The sequence below is a fragment of the Anolis sagrei genome, chromosome 11 (assembly GCF_037176765.1).
Source record: "Anolis sagrei isolate rAnoSag1 chromosome 11, rAnoSag1.mat, whole genome shotgun sequence".
NCBI lineage: Eukaryota > Metazoa > Chordata > Lepidosauria > Squamata > Dactyloidae > Anolis > Anolis sagrei.
Window position 1 is genome coordinate 28050272 of NC_090031.1, and position 23009 is coordinate 28073280.

General features: G+C 42.3%; 1 protein-coding gene across 1 annotated transcript in view; it reads right to left on the bottom strand.

Annotated features, from left to right (window-relative positions):
- The window catches only part of LOC132763822 (maestro heat-like repeat-containing protein family member 2A), a 31766-nt gene that overhangs the window by 7207 nt on the left and 1550 nt on the right, over positions 1–23009 (bottom strand). Inside the window, exons 3-24 of the mRNA XM_067472244.1 lie at positions 22715–22858; positions 22526–22618; positions 20433–20523; positions 20221–20334; positions 20064–20137; positions 17709–17828; positions 17171–17281; positions 16071–16209; positions 14770–14810; positions 12996–13137; positions 11624–11676; positions 11429–11545; positions 11225–11344; positions 9796–9921; positions 9073–9231; positions 7418–7555; positions 5542–5808; positions 4202–4297; positions 4000–4104; positions 2773–2896; positions 1539–1654; positions 659–820 (exon numbers count right to left, since the gene is read on the bottom strand). Of these exons, the coding sequence (XP_067328345.1) occupies positions 659–820; positions 1539–1654; positions 2773–2896; positions 4000–4104; positions 4202–4297; positions 5542–5808; positions 7418–7555; positions 9073–9231; positions 9796–9921; positions 11225–11344; positions 11429–11545; positions 11624–11676; positions 12996–13137; positions 14770–14810; positions 16071–16209; positions 17171–17281; positions 17709–17828; positions 20064–20137; positions 20221–20334; positions 20433–20523; positions 22526–22618; positions 22715–22858 (2652 nt within the window). The remainder of the gene's footprint in view (positions 1–658; positions 821–1538; positions 1655–2772; positions 2897–3999; positions 4105–4201; positions 4298–5541; positions 5809–7417; positions 7556–9072; positions 9232–9795; positions 9922–11224; positions 11345–11428; positions 11546–11623; positions 11677–12995; positions 13138–14769; positions 14811–16070; positions 16210–17170; positions 17282–17708; positions 17829–20063; positions 20138–20220; positions 20335–20432; positions 20524–22525; positions 22619–22714; positions 22859–23009) is intronic.

Below are 23009 nucleotides of genomic sequence, written 5' to 3' on the forward strand. Positions count from 1 at the left end.
AGTTATAGTCCAAAATATCTGGACAATAAGAACTTATGGGAGTTGTAGTCTAAAATACCTGGACAGTAAGAGTTCATGGGAGTAGTAGTACAAAATATCTGGATGGCAAGAGCTTACAGAAGTTGTAGTCTAAAATATCTGAAAAATAAGAGTTCATGGGAGTTGTAGTCCAAAATATCTGGACTGTAAGAGCTTACAGAAGTTGTAGACCAAAGTATCTGAACAATAAGAACTTATGGGAGTTGTAGTCTAAAATATCTAGAACGAAGGAGCCTACAGGAGTTGTCGTCCAAAATATCTGGACAGTTTATGGGAGTTGTCGTGGATGGCAAGAGCTTGTGGGCGTTGTAGTGTAAAGTGTGTGGATGAAAAGAGCTTATAGGTTTTGTAGTCCAAAATTTCTGGACAGCAAGACCCTATGGGAGTTGTAGTCCAAAATATCTGGATGGAAGGAACCTATGGAAGCTGTAGTGTAAAATATGTGGATGAAAAGAGTTTATGAGGGTTGTAGCTCAAAATATCTGGATGGGATGAGCTTATGGGAGTTGTAATGCAAAGTGTATGGATGGGAAGGGGTTATGGGAGTTGTAGTCCAATCAAAGTGAGGGCACAGGGTCTTTGGCTGCTTCAGAGAGGAGGACCGCACTCTATCTCTTACCTGCCTGGACTCATCGCCCGGCTCCATCCTCCAGTGCTGGACGGCCACCTCGAACCACAGAAGGGCGGCCCGGTCGCAGTCGGGGCTGACCGCCCCCATTTGATTGGCCAAGGAGCACAGGAAGGGCAAGACCTCGTCTGCAGGCAAGACCCAGCTGACCACCTGAGAGCAAGAGGGGAAGGGAATCACATACCGCATTGGAAGGGGCCCCTAAAGGCCATCCAGTCCAACCCTCTCCTGCCATGCAGGGAAAGCACAAGACTTACCTAGAGCTTCTTCCCAGACTCACCTAAAGCTTCTCCAGACTTTAGAGTCTCTCCTCAAAACCTACCTAGAACCTCCCCAAGACCTACCTAGAACTGTCCTCCCAGACTTACCTAGAACCATCAACTTATCTAGTGCCTTCCCCATGACTTACCTAGAGATCTCCCCAATCTAGAGTTTCTCCCCAAGACTTACCTAGAGCCTCCCCAGGATTTATCTAAAATCTTCCTCAAAGGTTGCCTAGAGCCTCTCTTTAAAACTTAACAAGAGCTTCTCCCCAAGACTTCCTAGAACCTTATTTCCAAGACTTACCTTGAGCATCTCCCCAGACTTACCTAGAGCCTCTCCAGGAGGCTTTAGAGCCTCTCCCGAAGATTCATCTAGAACCCCAATACTTCTATAGAACTTTCTTCCAAGACTTACCTAGAACCTTCCTCCAAGAATTACCTAGTGTCTTTCCTCAGGACTTACCTAGAGATCTCCCCAACCTAGAGCTTCTCCCCAAAAACTAATGATAGCCTCTCACCAAGACTTGCCTAGAACCCTCAAGACTTACGTAGAGCCTTTCCCCAAAACTTACCCAGAGATCGCCCCGAGGGAGCCCCAAACAGTGTACCTTGGCCAGTTGGCAGGAGGCGGTTTCCCCCTTCTCAGTGTCTTCGCAGAAGAGATCCTGGCGGATGCAGCGCATGTGCCATTCCTCCCCGTTGAGCTTCCGAGGCACAACGATGCCTACGGTCGGGGCAAGACAGAGGGGCTTTGGTTTAGAATTGCCCCTGCTGCCTACCTACTTCCTCCTTTACCCCTTCCTTCCTTCCTCTCTTCCTTCTTCCCCTTCTCCCTCCCTCCCTCTTCCTTCCTTCCTTCTTCTCCTTTCCTTTCTTTCCTACCTCCCTCCCTCCGTTCCTTCCTTCCTCTCTTCCTTATTTCCTTTCTCCCTTCCAGTTCTTCCTTCTTTCTTTCTTCCCCTGCCTTCTTTCCCTTCTTTTCTTCCCCTTTTTACTTTGTCCTTCTCTCCTCCTCCCCTTTTTTCTTCCTTTCCCTTCTTTTTCTTTCTTACCTCCCTTCCTTCTTTCTCTTCCTCCCTTCCTCCTTTCTCTCTTCCTTCCTTATTTCCTTCCTTCCTCTCTCCTTTCTTTCTTCTTTCCATTCTTTCTTTCCTACCTCCCTCCCTTCCTTATTTCCTTCCTTCCCTTTCTTTTTTCTTCCTCTTTTCCCTTCCTTCTTCTTCCTTCTTCCCTTTCTTTCTTTCCTCCCTTCCTTCCTTCCTTCCTTCCTTATTTCCTTCCTTCCCTTTCTTTTTTCTTCCTCTTTTCCCTTTCTTCTTCTTCCTTCTTCCCTTTATTTCTTTCTTTCCTCCCTTCCTTCCTTCCTTATTTCCTTCCTTCACTTTCTTTTTTCTTCCTCTTTTCCCTTCCTTCTTCTTCCTTCTTCCCTTTCTTTCTTTCCTCCCTTCCTTCCTTATTTCCTTCCTTCACTTCCTTTTATCCTTCTTCCTTTTCCTTCCTTCTTCTCTTTCTTTCTCTCCCCCCCCCTCCCTTTTTATATTATCCCTCTGCCCTCCCTTCCTTTTTTTTTCCTGCTTTCCATTCTTTTTTCCCTCTGGGGGTCGAGAAGGGTGGGGTACAAATGCTTGAAATAAATAAATAATATTTTTTCTTTCCTTCCTTCCCCTCCTGACCTCACAGAGGGACTCTTCCCTTAGCAATCTGGGAATCTTGGCCCTGAATGTAATGGGTAAATAATGAGCAAATAATGGGGCAAGTGTTTCTGGGGCCAACTTGGAAACCCATTCTGGAGTGCAATGGTTATGGCCCCATCAATTCACCCCATTTGTACTGGGGACTCACCTTGGAGACTGAGCAGGAGCCCAATACAGCCGGCCGCATCTCTCCGGACCGGGCCCCGGGTGTCAAAGGTCAATGGGGCCAAGGCCCCGACAAAGAGGCCGAAGGGACCCCACTGGGCCTCTGGCTGCAAAGGGAAAAAGCGGGGCTTTGCTTAGGCTTATTGATCTGTATGATCTCCTCCAAAGATGGAATGGACTTGAGGTGATAAAGCTTGGCCATCTGTCGGGAAGGATCGGATGGTGTCTTCCTTTATGATAGAAGGGGGTTGGACTGGATGGCCCTTGGAGTGTAATAATAATACCGTGTATACTCAAGTAATAATAGAGTAAAATAATACATGTAATAATAACAATAATAATAGAGTAAAATAATAAATGTAATTACAATAATAAAGTAAAATAATGTAAATGTAATAATAATAGAATAAAATAATACATGTAATAAGAAAAATAGAGTAAAATAATACTTGTAATAATAACAATAATAATAGAGTAAAATAATAAATGTAATAATAACAATAATAATAGAGTAAAATAATAAATATAATTACAATAATAAAGTAGAATAGAGAAATGTAATACTAATAAAGTAAAATAATAAATGTAATAAGAAAAATAGAGTAAAATAATAAAAGTAATAATAACAATAGAGAAAAATATTAAATATAATAATAATAATAATAATAATAATAAACTTTGACTCGAGTATAAGCTGAGTAGGGCTTTTCAGCCTTAAAAAGGGGCTGAAAAGCTCGGCTTATATTCGAATATATACGGTAATAATGATGATGATGATGGATAATAATATAAAGGTAATTCTACCTGCTTGGAAGAAAGGGGTTGGACTGGATGGCCCTTGGGGTCCCTTCCAGCTTTAAGAGTCTAATTATCATCACCATCATCATCATCATCATCATCACCATCTATTAATTTGAGGACTGGAAGTCTAATAACAATAATAACAACACTAGAAGTCTAACAATAACAATAATAGATAATGATATAATAGTAATTCTAGCTGCTTGGTAGCAAGGGGTTGGACTGGATGCCCTTTGGAATCCCTCCCAACTCAATGAGTCTTGTAATAATAGTAATAATAATAGATAATAATAGAATAGTAACTCTATCTTCCTGCTTGACAGAAGGGGGCTGGACTGAATGGCCTTTGGGGTCCCTTCCGATGCGAAGGGAGGCTGGACTGGGTCTGTGGATGATGGGACCTACTCACCAAGGGCCCCGTCTTTTGCCGCCGGGTCCTCAGCAAACGGGTGCCGAGCTGCAGGGCCAAAAGGCGCTCCGCTTCCCGTTCGGACACCAAATAGTTGCCCAGGAGCTGCAGGGAAAGAGAGGGTTGTGGAATGATGCAACCACAAAAGGACAGGTAAGTCATCAGGGGAAGCTACAGGTAACTCAGGGTAGTTATTGCCCACCTGGAAGACTTGCTGGAGCCACGCCGAAGCCTCTACCTGTCCCATCAGGGTCTCCATTAGGTCCAAAAGGGCTGCCAAAGCCCCCTGGGAAAGAGACTGGGAAGCAGAAAGGGAGGAAACGATTGCATACACCTGGCCTTGTCCCTTCTTTTTCTTTCTTTCCTTCCTGTCATTCCCTTCTTCTTTCTCTTCTGTCCCTGCCTCCCTCCTTTCCCTTCATTTCCTTCCCTTTTTCTTCCTTTCCTCCTTTCTCTTTCTTCTCCCTTCTTCTTTTTCTCTTCCCTTCTCTCACCTTCCTTCCTCATCTTCTTCCTTCCTTTCCCTTCTTTTTCTTTCCTTCTTCCTTCCTTTCCCTTTTCTTTCCTTCCTTCCTTCTACCTTACCTCCCCTTCTTTTTTTCCTTCCGTCCCCCTCACCTTCCATTCCCCTTTTTTCTTTCCTTCCTTCTCCTTCCCTTTCCCTTTTCTTTCTTTATTTTCCTTCTTTTCCTTTTTCCTTCCATTTCCCTCCCTTCCTTTTCCTTCCTTCTCCCTCCCTTCCTTTTCCTTCCTTCTCCCTCCCTTTCCCCTTTTTTTCTTTCCTTCTTCCTTCCCCTTTCTCTCTCTCTTTCCTTCTCCCTTTTCCTCCATCTCCCTCCCTTTTCTTTCTTTCCGGCCTTCTCCCTCCCTTCCTTTCCTTCTATTTCTTTCCATCTCCCTCCCTGCCTTTCCTTCCTTCTGTCCTCCTCCCTTCCTTCCCCCCCTCCTTTCCTTCGTCCTTCCTCTTCTTTTTCTTTCTTTCCTTCTCCCTTCCTTCCTTTTCCTCTGCCTCCCTCCCTTTTCTTTCTTTCCTGCCTTCTCCTTCCTTTCCATCTATTTCTTTATTTCTTTCCATCTCCCTCCCTCCCTTTCCTTCTTTTTCTTTCCTTCCGTCTCCCTCCCTTCCTTTTGTTCTTTCTTTCAATCTCCCTTCCTTCCTTTTTCTTTCTTTCCTCCCACCTCTCTTCCTTCATTTCCCTTATTTTTCTTTCTTTCCTTCCTTCTCCTTTCCTTCACTCCTCTTTTTCCCCTTTTTCCTCCTTCTCTTCTCCCTTTCCTTTCCTTTCCTTTCCTTACTTTCCCTTCTTTCCCTATTTATTTCCCTCCATTTTTCTTCCTTCTCCCTTCCTTCCTCTTCTTTTTCTTTTTCTCCTTCCTTCCTTCTTTCTCTCCTTCTCTCTTCCTTTTCTCCTTTATTTCCCATTTCTTTCTTCCCTCTCCTTCCCTTCTTCCTTCTCTCTTCCTATTTCTTCTTTCCTTTCCTGACATTTATCACCCAGAAACAAAAATCATGTTATGATAATGGTGATGATAACCTCCCACCTGGTTGTTGTCTTCTTCCAAAGGCAGGAGGACCATGAAGCGGCTCAGGCTCTGCTCGGCCAGTTCAAGGTTTTCCTCGCGGCTCAAGGCTTCTGGGCTGTGGCTGTGGGGGTGCAAATTGGGGTCAAAATCTGTGCCCCGATTTTGGGGGATGGGACCACCTTCCCTTTGACCCCTGACCTGCCTCAAATCCTGCAGAGCAGCCATTGCCTCTTTGCAGACTGGAGACACCATCCGGCCGTCCTTGGATTCAGGCTGAATGAGGGCCTGGAAGATGTAGAATACACTAGCTTAGGTACCCAGCATTGCCTGGCACAAGGTTGTGGGTGAACTACAACTCACATAATGCCAGGTTAACCCCGAGAAGCTCCATCAGTCCTTAAAGTGTGTTATGTTGGGAAAGTTTGTTCTGGGTGCCTTATGGGTGGGGTTGAGTGTGCCCTCTGGCTGTAGGGTCAACTACAACTCCCACTATGGTGAGTCAGTCCCCTCCAACCCTTCCAGTAGGTTGAGTTGTTCATGGGGGTCCTGTGTGTCAAGTTTGGTTCAGGTCCATCATCGGTGGCGGTCACAGTTTCCCTGGTTGTGGGTGAACTACAACTCCCAGAAAGGAAGGTCAATCCAAATCCCTTCCAGTAATCAAATTTCAGCATAGCGGGTATGCATCCAAGTTTGGTCCAGATCCATCAGTGTTTGGGTTGACAATGCTCTCTGGATGTAGGTGAACTACAACTCCCACAAATCAAGGTGAATTTTCCCCAAAGACCTCCAGTCTTTTTTGCTGGTCATGGGGGCTCTATGTGCCAAGTTTGGTCCAATTCCATCTTTGGTGGAGCTTACAGTGCTCATTGGTTGCAGGTGAACTATACATCCCAGGAACTACAACTCCTATAAATCATGGTGAATTCTCCCCAATTCGGTTGTGGATCAATTCCCCTGTTTGCTGTGCGGAGGACATTGGCAGGTTCTTTTTGGTGGTGTTCAGAGTGCTCTTTGATTGCAGGTGAACTATAAATCCCAATACCTACAACTCTAACCAAAACCCACCAGGATTCCAATTTGGGCATATCAGGTATATGTGCAAACTTTGATCCAGATCCCTCATTGTTTGGGTTCACAGTGCTCTCTGGATGTAGATGAACTGCAACTCCCATAAATCCACCGAAAGACCTCCAGTATTTCTCATTGGTCTTGAGGGTTCTGTGTGCCAAGATAGTTCCAGGTCCATCATTGGTGGAGTTTAGAGTACTCTTTGATTACAGGTGAACTATAAATCCCAAATGTCAAGGCCAATTTCCCCAAATCCCTCCATTCTGTTCTGTTAGTTATGAGGGTTCTGTGTGCCAAATGTGGTCCAGGTCCATTGTCGGTGTCTTGATGCAGAGTAAACTACAACTTCCATCCTGTTGAGTCAGCCCTGCAACCCCTTCCAGTACGTTCAGTTACTAATCAATTCCACTGTTTTCTGTGCACCATAGGAAAGGGTTCAGGGAGTGGGTGGGATCATGCAAATTCCACACCAATTGAGAGAGAAAGGAACACAGGGATATGTCTTTGAACTATAAATCCGACAACCTGCAACTCCTAGATGAATTCCCCCAAATGTCTCCAGTATTAAACAGGAAATAATACTTTCAAAGCAGGATAATACTTGCAAAGCAGGAATAATACTTTACAAATCTCACCAGGAGGGATCATGCAAATTCCACACCAATTGAGAGAGAAAGGAACACTGGGATATGTCTTTGAACTATAAATCCGACAACCTGCAACTCCTAGATGAATTCTCCCAAACCTCTCCAGTATTAAACAGGAAATAGTACATTCAAAGCAGGATAATACTTGCAAAGCAGGAATAATACTTTCCAAATCTCACCAGGAGGCGGTCCAAGAGGCCCAGCTTTTGAGGGATCCCAAAGGAAAGAGGGTCTTCTTCCAAGGCTTGGATGGCCAGGCTGAGCCCAGACAGGCTCCGGATGAAGCTCAGGGCCAGTTGGGGGTCTCCCTTGGCTCTCTACAGGAAAGAAGGAAGGAAAGAAGGACTCCTATTCCAAGCTGATCTTTGGCCATAGCCCTTGAGATATCCCTTTTCCCACCAGGCAGGGAATGGAGGAGAAAGAATAGATGATGAAGATGATGATGATGATTGTTGTTGTTGTTGTTGTTGTTGTTGTTGTTTTTATTATTATTATTATTATTATTATTATTGTTATTATTATTTTACTGACACAAAAGCACAGTATGTCACAGCAAACAAGATCTATATGCTGGATCAAGATCTAGATAGGTAGGTAGGTAGGTAGGTAGGTAGGTAGATAGATAGAAGTAAAGGAAGAAAAAATAGGAATGAAGGAAGTTAGGAAGGAAGGCTAGATTAGATAGTCAGATAGATAGATAGATAGATAGATAGATAGATAGATAGATGATAGATAGGGGTGAAGGAAGGAAGGATAAATAAGATGAAGAAAGAAGGAAAGAAAGATAGATAGATAGATAGATAGATAGATAGATAGACAGAGGTGAAGGAGGAAGGAAGGAAGGAAGGAAGGAAAGCTAGATGAAGAAAGGAAGGAAAGAAGGAAAGAAATAAAGAAAGAAAGAAAGGATAGATGATAAGATAGATGATAGACAGAGTGAATGAAGGAAGGATAGCTAGCTGAAGCAAGGAAGGAAAAAAGGAAAGAAAGAAAGAAGTGAAGGAAGGAAGGATAGATGGTAAGATAGATGATAGGGTGAAGGAAGGAAGATAGATAGATAGATAGATAGATAGATAGATATAGATGAGGAGATAGATAGATAGAAGTGAAGAACGAAGAAAAGAAGGAAGGATAGCTAGATGAAGAAAGGAAGGAAAGGAGGAAAGAAAGAAACATACATAGATAGATAGATAGATAGATAGAGGTGAAGAAGGAAGGGCAGAGGAAGAAAGGAAGGAAAGAAGGAAGGAAAGAAAGATAGACAGAGAGATAGATAGATAGATAGATAGATAGATAGATAGATGGATGGGAAGGAAGGAAGGAAGGAAGGAAGGAAGGAAGGAAGGAAGGAAGGAAGGAAGGAAGGAAGGAGAGATAAAGAAAGGGCAGAGAGAGGAATGAGGATGTGGTGGTGGTGGGATTGGGGAAAAATACTTGTATTTGTACGTTTCTGTGTGTGTGTGTATTTTTTAACCCCCACCCCCCAAAGGATGGAGGAAGGAAGGAAAGATAGATAGGTAGAGGTGAAGAAAGGAAAGAAGGAAGGAAGGAAGGAAGGAAGGAAGGAAGGAAGGGGAAATGGAGGGAAGGATAGCTTAATAGATGGAGAAGAAAGAGAAAATCAGAAGGTAGGAAGGAGGGAAGAGAAGATAAATTGAGGCTAGATAGAAGAAGAAGGAAGGAGGGAAATGGGGAGGAAAGGATGGAGGAAAGTAGGGAAGATAAATGGAGGGGAGGAAATGAAGAATGGATGGATGGAAGGAAGGATGGCAGATGGGGAAGGATAATTAGTGGCAAAAGAGGGGAAGCAAAGGAGGAAGCCCTTTCTTGTCACCTCTGTCCCTCCTGCTGTCTCGTAATGCAGCAGGATCTTGGCCACGATCTGCTCCAGCAAGGGGGGCCGCAGCTGCTCTTTACGGACCCAGCCAGGGAGAGTGCCATAGAAGTCCATCAGAGCCGCCTTCACCCCCATCCTCTCCGGCTCGGGGAGGCCCTGTGGGTGCAAAGGGGATGGTCGTCTGTTATGGGGTTGGACCAGATGTCCTTTGAGGGTCCCTTCTATGATTCTATGGCCAACTGTCAGGAGGGATCGGATGGTGCCTTCCTTTATGGGGTTGGACTGGATGTTCTTTGGGGGTTCTCTCCAACTATGATTCTATACACAGAGGCTGGATAGCTATCTATTGGGAGGGATCATATAGTGTATTCCTTTAAAGGGTTGGACTGGATGGCCTTTGGGGTCCTTTCCCACTATGATTCTATAAACATAGGCCAAATGGCCATCTATCAGAAGGGATCGGATTATGTCTTCCTTTCATGGGTTGGGCTGAATGGCCTTTGGGGTCTCTTCCCACTATGATTCTATACGCAAAAGCTGTATGGCCATCTATTGGGAGGGATCAGATGGTGCCTTCCTTTAACGGGTTGGGCCGGATGGCCTTTTGGGGTCCCTTTCAACTCTAGGATTCTCTGATTTTATACACAGAGTTTTTGTGCTATTAGCATTGGGACCCTCATTGGTGGAGGGGAGGGGGAGGGGATGGGGAAAGGTCATGACCTGGCCAAAGAGTGGGCAGTCAGGCTCCTCGCCCTCCTCCAAGATGGCGGCCTCAAAGCGGCCCAAAGCGTCCAGCACTGCGGCCGGATGACCCTCTGCACAGTAAGCCAGGCACCAGCGCAGGCCCTGCAAAGGAGGCCAAAAAGATTATTATGCTCATTATTATTAGGACCAAAAATCATAGTGTTACGCAGTGTAATCAGAGGATGGTTGACCATATGTTGGGAGGAATCGGATGGTGTCTTCCCTTCTGGAAGAAGGGGATTGGATTGGATGGCCCTTGGGGGTCCATAATAATAATAATAATAATAGCAATAACAATTCTATATTTCTTTATGGAAGAAGGGGGTTGGACTGGATGGTCTTTGGGGCCCCTTTAAAAGGCAGAATTCTATGATTCCATATAATCAGAGACCAGAGGGTCATCTGTCAGGAGAGGTCAGATTGTGCCTTCCTTTAGATCAGTAAGAGATCGGACTGGACTGGATGGCCTTTAGAATCCTAGAGTTGGAAGGGATCTCCAGAGGTCATCCAGTCCAACCAAAGTAATAATAATAATAATAACAACAACGATGACAACAACAACAACAACAACAACAACAACAAAATCCTAGAGTTGGGCCATTCAGTCCAACCATAATAATAATAATTCTATCTTCCTTTATAGCAGAATGGGCTGGACTGGATGGTCTTTAGGGGTCCCTTTAGCATTCTGCGATTCAATTATAATCAGAGGCCAGGAAGCCATCTATCAGGAAGGATTGGATTGTGCCTTCCTTTAGGGTGGGACTGGATGAACTTTGAGGGTCCCTTTAAACTCTAGCATTATCTGATCTCATAATCAGAGGCCAGAGGACATCTGTCGGGAGGGATCGGAATGTGCCTTGCTCCCTGGAGGACTGTGACTGGACTGGATGGCCTTTAGGGGTCCCTTTAGCATTCTCTGAGTCCATAATCAGACACTGGAGGACATCTGTCGGGAGGGATCGGAATGTGCCTTGCTCCCTGGAGGACTGGGGCTGGACTGGATGGCCTTTAGGGGTCCTTTTAGCATTCCAATCCCTCCTGACAGATGGCCCTCCAGCCACTGATTATGGAATCAATCAGAGGCTAGAGGGCCAACTGTTGTTAGGGATCGGAATGTGCCTTGCTCCCTGGAGGACTGGGACTGGACTGAATGGTCTTTAGGGGTTCCTTTAGCATTCTCTGGTTCCATAGTCAGAGGCTGGAGGACATCTGTTGGGATGGATCAGAATGTGCCTTGCTCCCTGGAGGACTAGGGCTGGACTGGATGGCCTTTAAGGGTCCCTTTAGCATTCTCTGAGTCCATAATCAGAGGCTGGAGGACATCTGTTGGGAGGGATCGGAATGTGCCTTGCTCCCTGGAGGACTGGGGCTGGACTGGATGGCCTTTGGGGGCCCTGCTTGCCTTCATTTGCCCTTGGTCGGCGTAATCCGCTTGCAGGAGAAAGTCCTGGAGGATCAGTGTGGCCGCTTTGGGGTCTCCTGCTGCGGAGAGGGCCACCCCAGAAGCCTTGGAGAGGAAGACCTGGAAGGCAAAAGGCTTGTGATGAATGCAAGGGGGCCGCAATGCACTCTACGTCCCTTCATCCCCATATAGGACTCCACTGACCCGCTCTGCAGAGGAATCAGGCCAGATTCCCTTCTGTTTGGTGAATTCCTTTGCAAGGGTCAAGACCCAGCCGGCTGCAGGGATGCTCCCTTTGCGCTGCAGGGATGCCTTCAGGAACTAGAGGGAAAAGGGCACAACAAGGGGGTCACGAGGAGGGATTTGGGGAGCAAACCCCAGAGATCCAAATATATTTACCTCCAAGAGCTTCTCTTCCCAAAGGGATGCAGGCAGAGTGTACTGGCTGTGACCTTCCAGCAGGGGGAGGCAGAGAGCAAGGAAAAAGTCAACAGAGCCGGCATTATTATTATTAATATTAATAATAATATATTATGATATATTACTATTAATAATAATAATAATGCAGTTTCTCAAGTTGCTCCTCACATAACAAAAATATTACAATTAATTATTATATATAAATTATTTATTTATTTATTATTAATATTATATATTATATTTTACTATTATTATATGTGACTGTGGAGCAGAGCAAGACAACTCCACACCTGTATGCTTGTCCAATATGCCCTGCCTCATGTACAGAGGAAGAATTGTTGGAGGCTACAGATAATGCCGTTGCTGTTGCCCGTTTTTGGTCAAAAGATATTTAGCCGCCTGCGCTCCTTCTATTTTTATCAGTTTTATACCAATTTATGCAATGCTTTTGGTACAAAATAAATAATAATTTATTATTATTATTATTATTATTATTATTATAAACACAACAATATGAGTCCACAGCAGACACTCTGCTGGCTGTTGAATTGGATCACACATTGGACACTTTATTATTATTATTATTATTCATTACATTTGGAAGGGACTGCCCCCCCCCCCTTCTGACAAACAAAAAGATAGAATCACCACAATTATTATTAGTCTTTAAGGAAGTTCCTCTAGGTCCAAGATGATGATGATATATTTCTCCTTCTGTGGTTTGGCTTTACAGTTTCCCTATTATTATATTATTATTATTATTATTATTATTATTATTATCACTAACTCTTCCTTCTGAAGTTAGGCTTTACAGTCTCCCTATCATCATTATTTATTTATTTACGATATTTATATGCCACCTTTCTCACCCCAAAGGGGACTCAGAGGGACTTACAAGGTATATATACATACAATATATTATATTAGCATAGTACAATATCAGTATTAAATATTACTACATTGTACTATACCATTATATTATAATATAAATATATAATTATAATATATTATTATTAGTAGTATTATATTGCATTATATTATAATATTATAAATATTATATGTATATATACAATGTATTATTTTATATTACATTATATTATAGTCTCCGCCTTTACACTCCTTATTATTATTATTATTATTATTATTATTATTATTATTATTATTATTATTATTATTACGGCCTCAAATATAAATACATTGCCTTAATTAAGTAAGACTAACACCTAGTGGCTGTTGCTGGTATTCCGGTATCAAATGTAAATGCATTGCATTGCTTAAGGAAGACTGACACCTAGTGGTTGGTCCTGGTTCTGCAGGCCTCAAATGTAAATGCATTGCTATGACGTCTCACCTTCCAGGTAGCGAACCATGGCCGGGAGGACCACCCACCACGTTGCGGCCGCCTCTGTGTCCATCTCTGTCCGCAGGAGGCTCAGAAGGAGCAGAGCAGGCCCCCCTCGGCCAGACCCTGCCCAAGGAGAGACTGCCAGGCCCTGTGGACACAATGGGAAGGGCTGGGAATGGCTACTGACCAGCACAATGGGTCCTCCAAGCCTGGCCAAATAAGACTGGGGGCCAAAAAGGTTGCAGACCTTTGGAGACCGAAATAATATTTATTACCTCTACAATAACAATAGGGAGGAATATTGTCAGATTAAGGGAGACTGACACCTAGTGACTGCTGCTGGTATTACAGAGTTATGATTTAGAAGGATCATTACATTTTTGGCATTAGTATTGTTAGTATTAAAAGTACTCGCATTGTAAGCATTGGCGTGGTTAGTATTAGCATTAGCATTAGCATTAGCATTAGCATTAGGGTTGTTGTGTTACCATGGTTAGTATTGGTAATAATAGTATTGATATTATTGGCATTGTTGGCATTAGTATTACTATTATTAGTATTAGAATTGTTGGTATTAGCACGGCTGTAGTAGTGATAGCAGCATTATTACTATTAGCATTGATATTATTAGAACTGGTAGTAGTAGTAGCAGCAGCATTAGTGTTTTTAGTACTGGCATGGTTAGTAGTAGTATTAGCCTTTGTATTATTACTATTAGCATTGTTGGTATTAGCATGCCTAGTAGTAGCATTATTACTCTTAGCATTGATGGCATTAGCATTGGTGGTAGCAGTAGTAGTAGCAGCAGCAACATCATTAATATTTTTAGTATTGGCATGGTTAGTAGTAGTATTAGCCTTTGTATTATTAGTATTAGCATTGTTAGTATTAGCATGCCTAGTAATATCATTATTACTCTTAGAATTGATGGTATTAGCATTGGTGGTAGTAGTAGTAGCAGCAGCATTAATAGTAGTAGTATTGGCATAGTTAGTAGTAGTATTAGCCTTTGTATTATTAGTAGTAGCATTATTACTCTTAGCATTGATGATATTAGCATTGGTGGTAGTAATAGTAGTAGTAGCAGCAGCATTAATAGTTGTAGTATTGGCATGGTTAGTAGTAGTATTAGCCTTTGTATTATTAGTATTGGTATTGTTGGTATTAGCATGCCTAGTAGTAGCATTATTACTCTTAGCATTGATGGTATTAGCATTGGTGGTAGTAGTAGTAGTAGTGGTAGTAGCAGCAGCAACAGTAGCATCATTAATATTTTTAGTTTTGGCATGGATAGTAATGATATTAGCGTTAGTATTATTAGTATTAGCATGGTTGGTATTAGCATGCTTAGTAGTAGCAATGGCAGCATTATTACTATTAGTATTGATGGTAAGAGCATTGGTAGTAGCAGAAGCAGCAGTAGCAGCATTAATATATTTAGTATTACCATGGTTAGTAGTAGTATTAGCCTTACTATTATTAATATTAGCATGGTTGATATTAGTATTATTATTGAGCATTGTTGGCATTAGTGTTGCTAGTACTAGTACTCTTGGCATTACTATTATTAGTATTAGCATTGTTGGTATTAGTAGGGCTAATAATAGTAGTATTAGTATTACTAGTATTAGAATCGATGGCATTAACATGGTTAGTATTATTGGTAGTAGCATTAGCATTCGTATTAGTAGTATTAGCATGGTTGGCATAATCATGGTTAGTATTATTAGTATTTATATTATTTATTGGGGGGGGGGGGTTCAAAAGAGACATTCCTTACCAGGAGCCGAACCATCAGTTCCTGAGGAGTTGGAGAGTTTCCTAAGAATCAGGGAATGGAAGGAAGGAAGGAAGGAAGGAAGGAAGGAAGAAAAAGAGGAAAGAAATGGGTGAACTGGAGGAAAAATGCATGATGGAGTTGCAAAGGTTATAGAATTCTAGCGTTAGAAGGGCCATCCAGTCCAACCCCTTCTGTCATAATAATAATAATAATAATAATAACAACAACAACAACAACCCTCCATTCCAACCTTATTCATGTCAAGAAGGAAGGATACTATCTGATCCCTCTTGACAGATGGTCATTTAGTCTCTATATATAACAACAATAACAGAATCCTAGAGTTGGAAGGGACCCCTGAAGGCCATTTAGTCCAACTGTATTAACAACAACAATAATAACAGAATCCTAGAGTTGAAAGGGACATCCAAAGGTCATCCAGTCCAATCCTAATGATAATAATAGAATCCTAAAATTGGAAGGAACCCCCAATGGCCATCCAGTCCAACCATAATAATAATAATAATAATAATAATAATAATAATAATAATAATAGAATCGAAAGTTGGATAGGGACAGAGTTGGAAAGCCCCCCCCCCCCCAGGTCATCCAAATCTAATGATAATAATAATAATAGAATCCTGAAATTGGAAGGGACCCCCAATGGTCATCCAGTCCAACCATAATAATAATAATAATAATAATAATAATAATAATAATAATAATAGAATCCAGAGTTGGATAGAAACAGAGTTGGAAGGAGTCCCCAAAGGTCATCCAACCCTAATGATAATAATAATAACAATAACAGAATTCTGAGTTAGAAGGGACTCCCAAAGAGCATCTAGTCCAACTGTATTAACAACAACAGCAGCAACAACAACAACAACAGAATCCAGGAGTTGGAAGGGACACCCAAAGGCCATCCAGTCCACCCCTAATAATAAGAATAACAACAACAATAATAACAGAATCCAGAGTTGGACAAGGACAGAGTTGGAAGGGACCCCCAAAGTCCATCCAACCCTAATGATAATAATAACAATAACAGTATTCTGAGTAGAAAGGACTCTCAAAGGCCAACTAGTCCAGCACTAATAATAATAATAATAATAATAATAATAATAATAATAATAATAGAATCTTATTGGAAGGGATTCCCAAAGGCCATCCATTTGAACCCCCATCTGTCAGGAAGAAAGGAATAAACCACCCGATCCCTCCCGACAGATGGCCATCAAGCCTCTGCTTAATAATAAAAATATCTGAGTGTCTTGAGCCCTCCATCCCCTTTGACCCACCTTCCTCGGCTCCAATCAGCCTCCGAGGGGCCCACTGCCAGCGCCGCTCTGCCAAAAGGACAAGCGTGCAACACAGAGGGCCAGCCAAGTGGCCATAATGGGGCTGGAGCAGGTAGCCCAGCAGCCGGCCCCACAGCTCCTGCCCAGGAGACAGGGAGAAGAAGTGGTCAGCTGTGAAAGTTAGGATTTAGTTATGATGAGTTATAATGTTCGAAGGGTCCCCCAAGGGACGTCCAGTCTCGCCCTATTGATGTCAAGCAGGAAGAACACTATTGAAGCTCTCCAGACAGATGGCCACCCAGCCTCTGCTTCATAATAATAAAAATAATAATTATACATAAATAATTATAAGATTAATAATAATAATAATAATAACGGGCCCTCCAGTCCAATCCCATTCATATCAAGCAGGAAGGACACCATCAGAGCCCTCCCAACAGATGACCATTCAGACTCTGCTTCATAATAATAAATAAATATACATAAATAATTATATATAAAATTAATAATAATAATAATAATAATAATAACAATGGGCCCTCCAGTCCAACCCCATTCATATCAAGCAGGAAGGACACCATCAAAGCCCTCCCAACAGATGACCATCCAGTTTCTGCTTAATAATAATAATAGAATACAAATTGGAAGGGTCCCCTAGCGGCCATCTAGTCCAACCTCATTCATGTCAAGCCGTCTGCCCTCCAGACAGATGGCCATCCAGCTCTTGCATAATAATAATAATAATAATAATAATAATAATCACCATAACACTAATAAAATACTAATTGGATGGGTCCCTCAAGGGCCATCTAGTCCAGTCCTATTCTTATCAAACAGGAAGGATACCATCAAAGTCTTCCCGACAGATGGTCATCCAGTCCCTGCACAATAATAATAATAATCCAACATATATATCTCATTTGCTGTGACATACTGTTTTTGTGTCAGTAAAATAATAATAATAGTGGTTCAAAGAGTTGGAAGGAGCCTCCAGTCCAACCCTATTCATGCCAAGCAGGAAGGACACCATCAAAGCCTTCCCAACAGATGGCTATCAATACACTGCATATTATTATTCATCCCCATCATGCTTGACTTACTCGGCTGGCTCCGTTCCCAGAAGAAACAGCCACATGGAGGACTTCGATACAGGTTCTCTCAATGGCCTTCTCTTCCAAGCCGCCCAAAGGCAGCTTCAATGCCGGGTGAGTCTGAAAGGGAGGAAAGGGCGTAGAGGAGCTTGGAGGGACCCCTAAAGGCCATCTAGCTCAACCCCCTGCTGCCAGGAAGGACGACGGGATTACTATTATATTATTATCCATTATTATTATCATTTATTGTTATTATTATGAGATTCGTAAAGTTGGAAGGGGTCCCTAAGGGTCATCTAGTCCAACCCCATTCTGCCATAAAGCAATACAGACTATTATATTATTATCCACTATTATCTATTATTGTTATTGTATCTTAGAGTTGGAAGGGACCACAAAAGACCATCCAGTCTGGCCCTATACATGTCAAGCAGGGAGGCACCATCTGATCCCTCCCAACAGATGGCCAGCCAGCCTCTGCTTCATAATAATAATAATAATAATAATAATAATCACTACCATCATCATCTCAATCCCTTTGTCTTACCAGTCGGTGGGCAGAGATGGCCAGTTGTAGGGAGACGTAGTTCAAGGTCCAGCCCTCTATATTCTCCAAATATTGACTGCGTAGAAGCTGACCAATGGCCTGGAGCATGGCCAGGCGGACCTAGGGGTCAAGAGAGGTCAAAGAGGGACCTTACGAAGGTCACCAAAGGTCAGGACACCCCTCCCAATACTGTATATCTCAATAAGGATATTAATATATAATAATAATATATTATAATATAATAATATCAATAATATTAATAATAATTGTTTAAGGAATGGGAAGCCATGCATTGGAATAGCATCCGCTCTGGGTTTTAGTCCAAACTTTAGATGTTGGTCCTTTTTTTCCTGTCTCTGCCCCAATTTGCCTATAGCCTTCTTAATATGAAAGCCTCATTGGCTTTGGGTTTTAAAAATATTGTTGGATAATAAAAATAATAATTATCAAATAATACATATATATAAAACCCCAAAGCCTAATGTAATAATAATGCAACAACATCAACAACAACAGTGTAATAATACTTTAAAATGCAATTACATACTAATAATAATTTAATAATAATTTAATAATGATGCAATAATAATGTAATATGACTACAACTAATAGTAATTTAATAATAATAATTTTATACTAATTAGCCGTCCCCTGCCACACGTTGCTGTGGCCCAGTCTGTGTATATGTGTTTTATGTGTATATATATATGTGTATATGTGTGTGTGTATATATTTGTGTATATGTGTATATATGTGGTTTTGCGCATGCGTTGTAATGCATTTTTTGTTTTTGGGCTTTTAAAGCCCCTTCTGCTGTGTTTTTGTGCTTTTATGAGTGATGGTCACTCATTGAACTTATAGGTGTATTATATCCAAATTTGGTGTCAATTCGTCAAGTGGTTTTTGTGTTATGTTAATCCCACAAACTAACATTACATTTTAATTTATATAGATCATAATAATGTAATAATCATAATTTAATAAAAATGTAATAAATTAATACTAATAGTAATTTAATAATAATTTGATAATAAAAACATAATAATGAAATACTAATTTAATAATAAAAATAATTGTATAATAATAATAATTTTATAATACTGATGATGTAACAATCACCTTTAAATAAAAATTAATGTTAATAGTAATAATAATAATGGTAATAAGAATTCAATAATAATGTAATAATATAAGTATAGTAGTGTAATAATAAATACTAAGTTAATAATAACATTTTGACACTAATAGCAATTTTAAAATACCGTATATACTCGAGTATAAGCCGACCCGAATATAAGCCAAGGCACTTAATTTTACCACAAAAAACTGGGAAAACAGATTGACTCGAGTATAAGCAGAGGATGGGAAATGCAATAGATACTGCTAAATTTCAAAATAAAAATAGATACCTATAAAATAATATTAATTGAGGCATCAGGAGGTTAAATATTTTTGAATATTTACATAAAACTGTAATGTTTACATAAATCTTGCATACCCTTCCAATAAAAATAGAGTAAAATAATAAATGTAATAATAACAATAATAATAAATAGAGTAAAATAATAAATGTAAGAATAACAACAATAATAAAGTAAAATAATAAATGTAATAATAATAATAATACATTTATTACATATTTATAACAGTGTAAAATAATAAATAACCATGACTCGAGTATAAACCGAGAGGGACTTTTTCAGCCCAAAAAAAGGTCTGAAAAACTAGACTTATACTCGAGTATATACAGTAATAGCATTCTAATAATGATGAGGTAACGAAAGGGTTAAGGGAGAGGCAGTGGGCGGGGTCATGCAAATTCCACAGCAATGGAGAGAGTAAGGAACCCTGGGATGTTTATCCTGGAGTAAAAACAGAACATCTAGGATGAAATTGTCACCAGATGAAAGATTTCATTTGGGTGGTGGGCAGTGTGGTGTTGGTGCCTGACATTGTACATGTTTACAGCGCTCACTATAACCTGCAATGTCATTGGAAGGACGGCCTTTGGAGTCTCCTGAGTGGTGGGAACTATAGCTGTTTGTGGAGGCAGGAGCTTGTCTGTGGAAGTGGATCCCCCAGCCATGTACATATTTTCCCTTTAATTCTGTGTATAGATAGGTTGTTTTTTAATGTTTGTATTGTTTTATTTTAATAATGCTGGGTGGCTGTCTGGCCATGATCCAGAAGCATGCTCTCCTGACATTTCATCCACATCTATGGCAGGTATCCTCAGAGGTTGTGAGGTCAGTTGGAAACTAAGCAAGTGAGGTTAGTTGGAAACTCATGGCTTATTATTATTATTATTATTATTATTATTTGGCCCATAGAGTCATTGTCCCCTCCGGCCCTTACCTTGGTCTCACTGTTGGCCAGGAGGACTCTCACCGTCTTCACAAAGGTGGCTCGTTGCCTCCAGAGTTCGGGACCTAGAAGGAGAAGCATCGGAGTCGGATGCAGCCCACGTTGGGTCAGACTAGATGCCCTTTAGAGGGTCTCAATGCCTTCTTACGCTGAGTGCCGGCAATCTGGGCGAGTGTCCGGAGCAGGGCCACGCGAAGGGCGCTCGGACCTCCCTCCAGGCTTCTCTGGAAGGCCTTCAGCAGCTCCAAAGGGTGAAGGCGGGCTGCGGGACGGAGAAGGAGGAAAGCAAGGCAAGGGCACCTTCGATGGAAGGAGGGAGGCCCTTCCCACAGGGGGCGTCCCGTCTCGCAAGGCCCGTACCCAGCTGCAAGAAGAGGCAGGAGATTCCTCTGCAGTTGTCCCGGCTGCAGCCTTGCGGGTGGTGCCGGTGAGGTGGGCCTCCAGAGAAGATCTGAGGAAGGGAGGGAGGAAAGAAGGAGAAGAAAGGGGTGGACGGATAAATAGGTGGAAGGAAAGAGAAGGAAAGGATGAGTGGGTGGATGGATGGATAGGTGGAAGAAAGGATGGGTGGATGGATAGATAAGTAGGAGGGAGAGAGAAGGAAAGGATGGATAGATGGAGAGAGGGATCAAAGGAAGGAGAAGGAAAGGGGCAATAGATTGATGGAGGGACGGAAGGAAGGAAGGAAGGAAGGAAGGAGGAGAAGAAAAGAAAAGGATGGGTGGGTGGGTGGGTGGATAGACAGGAAGAAGGAAGGAGAAGCAAAGGATGTATAGATGGAGAGGGATAGAAGGAAGGAGAAGGAAAGGAACAATATATTGAAGGATGGATAGAAGGAAAGAATGAAGGAAGGAAGGAAAACATAAGGTTGGGTGGATGGATAGACAGGAAGGAAAAGCAAAGGATGAGTAGATGGATGGGTGGATGGATAGGAAGGAAGGAAGGAAGGAAGGAAGGAAGGAAGGAAGGAGAAGAAAAGGATGGGTGGATGGATAGATAGGTAGGAGGGAGGGAGAAGGAAAGGATGGATGGATGGAGAGAGGGGTCGAAAGGAGGAGAAGGAAAGGAACAATAGATTGAAGGATGGATAGAAGGAAAGAAAGAAGGAAGGAAAAGAAAAGGATGGGTGGGTGGATGGACAGATAGGAAGGAATGGATGGATGGATGGATGGATGGATAGGAAGGAATGAAGGAAGGAAGGAAGGAAGGGAGGAAGGGAGGAGAAGAAAAGGATGGGTGGATGTCATAAGTGGAAGGTAAGAGAAAAAAAGGATGGATGGATGGATGGATGGATGGATAGATAGATAGGAAAAAGAAAGGGTTGAAGGAGAAGAAAGGGATAGGTGGATAGATAGACAGGTGGAAGGAAAGAGAAGGAAAGGGTGAGTGGATAAGAAGAAGGAAGGAGAAGGGTGGATGGATGGATGGATAAGTGGAAGGAAAGAATGGGTGGATGGATGGATAGATGGAGAGATGGATGGATGGATAGATAGATAGATGGATGCATGAATGAATGGATGGAGAGAGAGAGAGAGAGAGAGAGAGAGAGAAGGGAGAAGGAAATGATGGATAGATGGATAAATAGATAGGAAGTAGATAGGATGGATGGATGGATGGATAGATAGGAAAGGGAGGGAGAATGAAAGGATGGATCGATAAATGGAAGGAAGGAAAGAGAAAGAAAGGATGGATAAGTGGAAGGAAAGAATGGGTGGATGGATGGAAGGAAGGAGGAAAGGATTGATGGATGGATGGATAGATAGATAGATAGATAGATAGATAGATAGATAGATAGATAGATGGGAGGGAGAAGGAAAGGATGGATAGATGGATAAACAGAAAGGAAGAAGATAGATAGGAAAGAGGGAGGGAGAAGGAAAGGATGGATGGATTGATAGATGGAAAGAAAGAAAGAGAAGGAAAGGATAGATAGACAGACAGATAAAAAGAAGGAAGGAAGGAGAAGAAAAGGATGGATGGATAGACAGGAAGGAGGGAGAAGGAAAGGATGGATAGGAGAAAGGAAAGAAAGAAGAGGGAGGAATCGATGGAGATAGACAGATAGAAGGAGCAAGAAGGAAAGTATGGATAGAAAGAAGGAAAGAAGGCAAAGGATGGATAGGAGGGAGGGAGGGAGGAGGAAAGCATAGATGGATAGGGAAGGGAAGGATGAACAGACAGAACAAAAGAAGGAAGGAATGAAAGAAAGGGGAAGGAAAGAATGGATAGACAGAAAGGTAGGAGGAAGGAAGGGGGAAAGGATGAATGGACAGATAGATACAAGAGGAAGGAAGGACGGGAGGAGAAAGGGAAGCAAAAAAGAGAGAGAAACAAGCATTATTATCTGGGAAATTTCCCTTGAGAGTCTCCCTTGCTACGAATGCCTCTGAAAAAACTGCCGAGGTTGCCAAAGGCCACCCAGTCCAACCCATGCAGGGGTCAAAGGGCTCTACCTGTTGGGCGAGGGTCCGAACGAGGGGCTCCACCTGCGCTGAAGGGATGGGGATGCTGTTCACCAGGGCGGCCCCCAGGATCTGGCTCAAAATCTGCAGCAAAAACCAAGGGAAGGTAGAAAAGGGTCCGGAGCAGAATAACAACAACAACAACAACAACAACAGCAACAACAACAACTTGCCTCCCACCTGAGTAATAAGGAAAGGCTCCAGGCCGCTCTGGTACTGAGCCGCAAAGAGGAGGATGTCCTCATGGATCTGGACCTGGACTTCCTTCCGAGGAAGAAGGAGGCTGAGAACCGGGCGCAAGGCCTGCAGGGCGGACAGCTTGACCTGAGAAAAGGAAGGAAGGAAGGAAGGAAGGAAGGGAGAGAGGGAGAGAGAGAGAGAGAGAGAGAGAGAGAGAGAGGATGGATGGATGGATGGATGGATGGATGGAAGGAGGAGAGAGAGGAAGTGATAGAGAAAGAAAGAAAGGATGGAT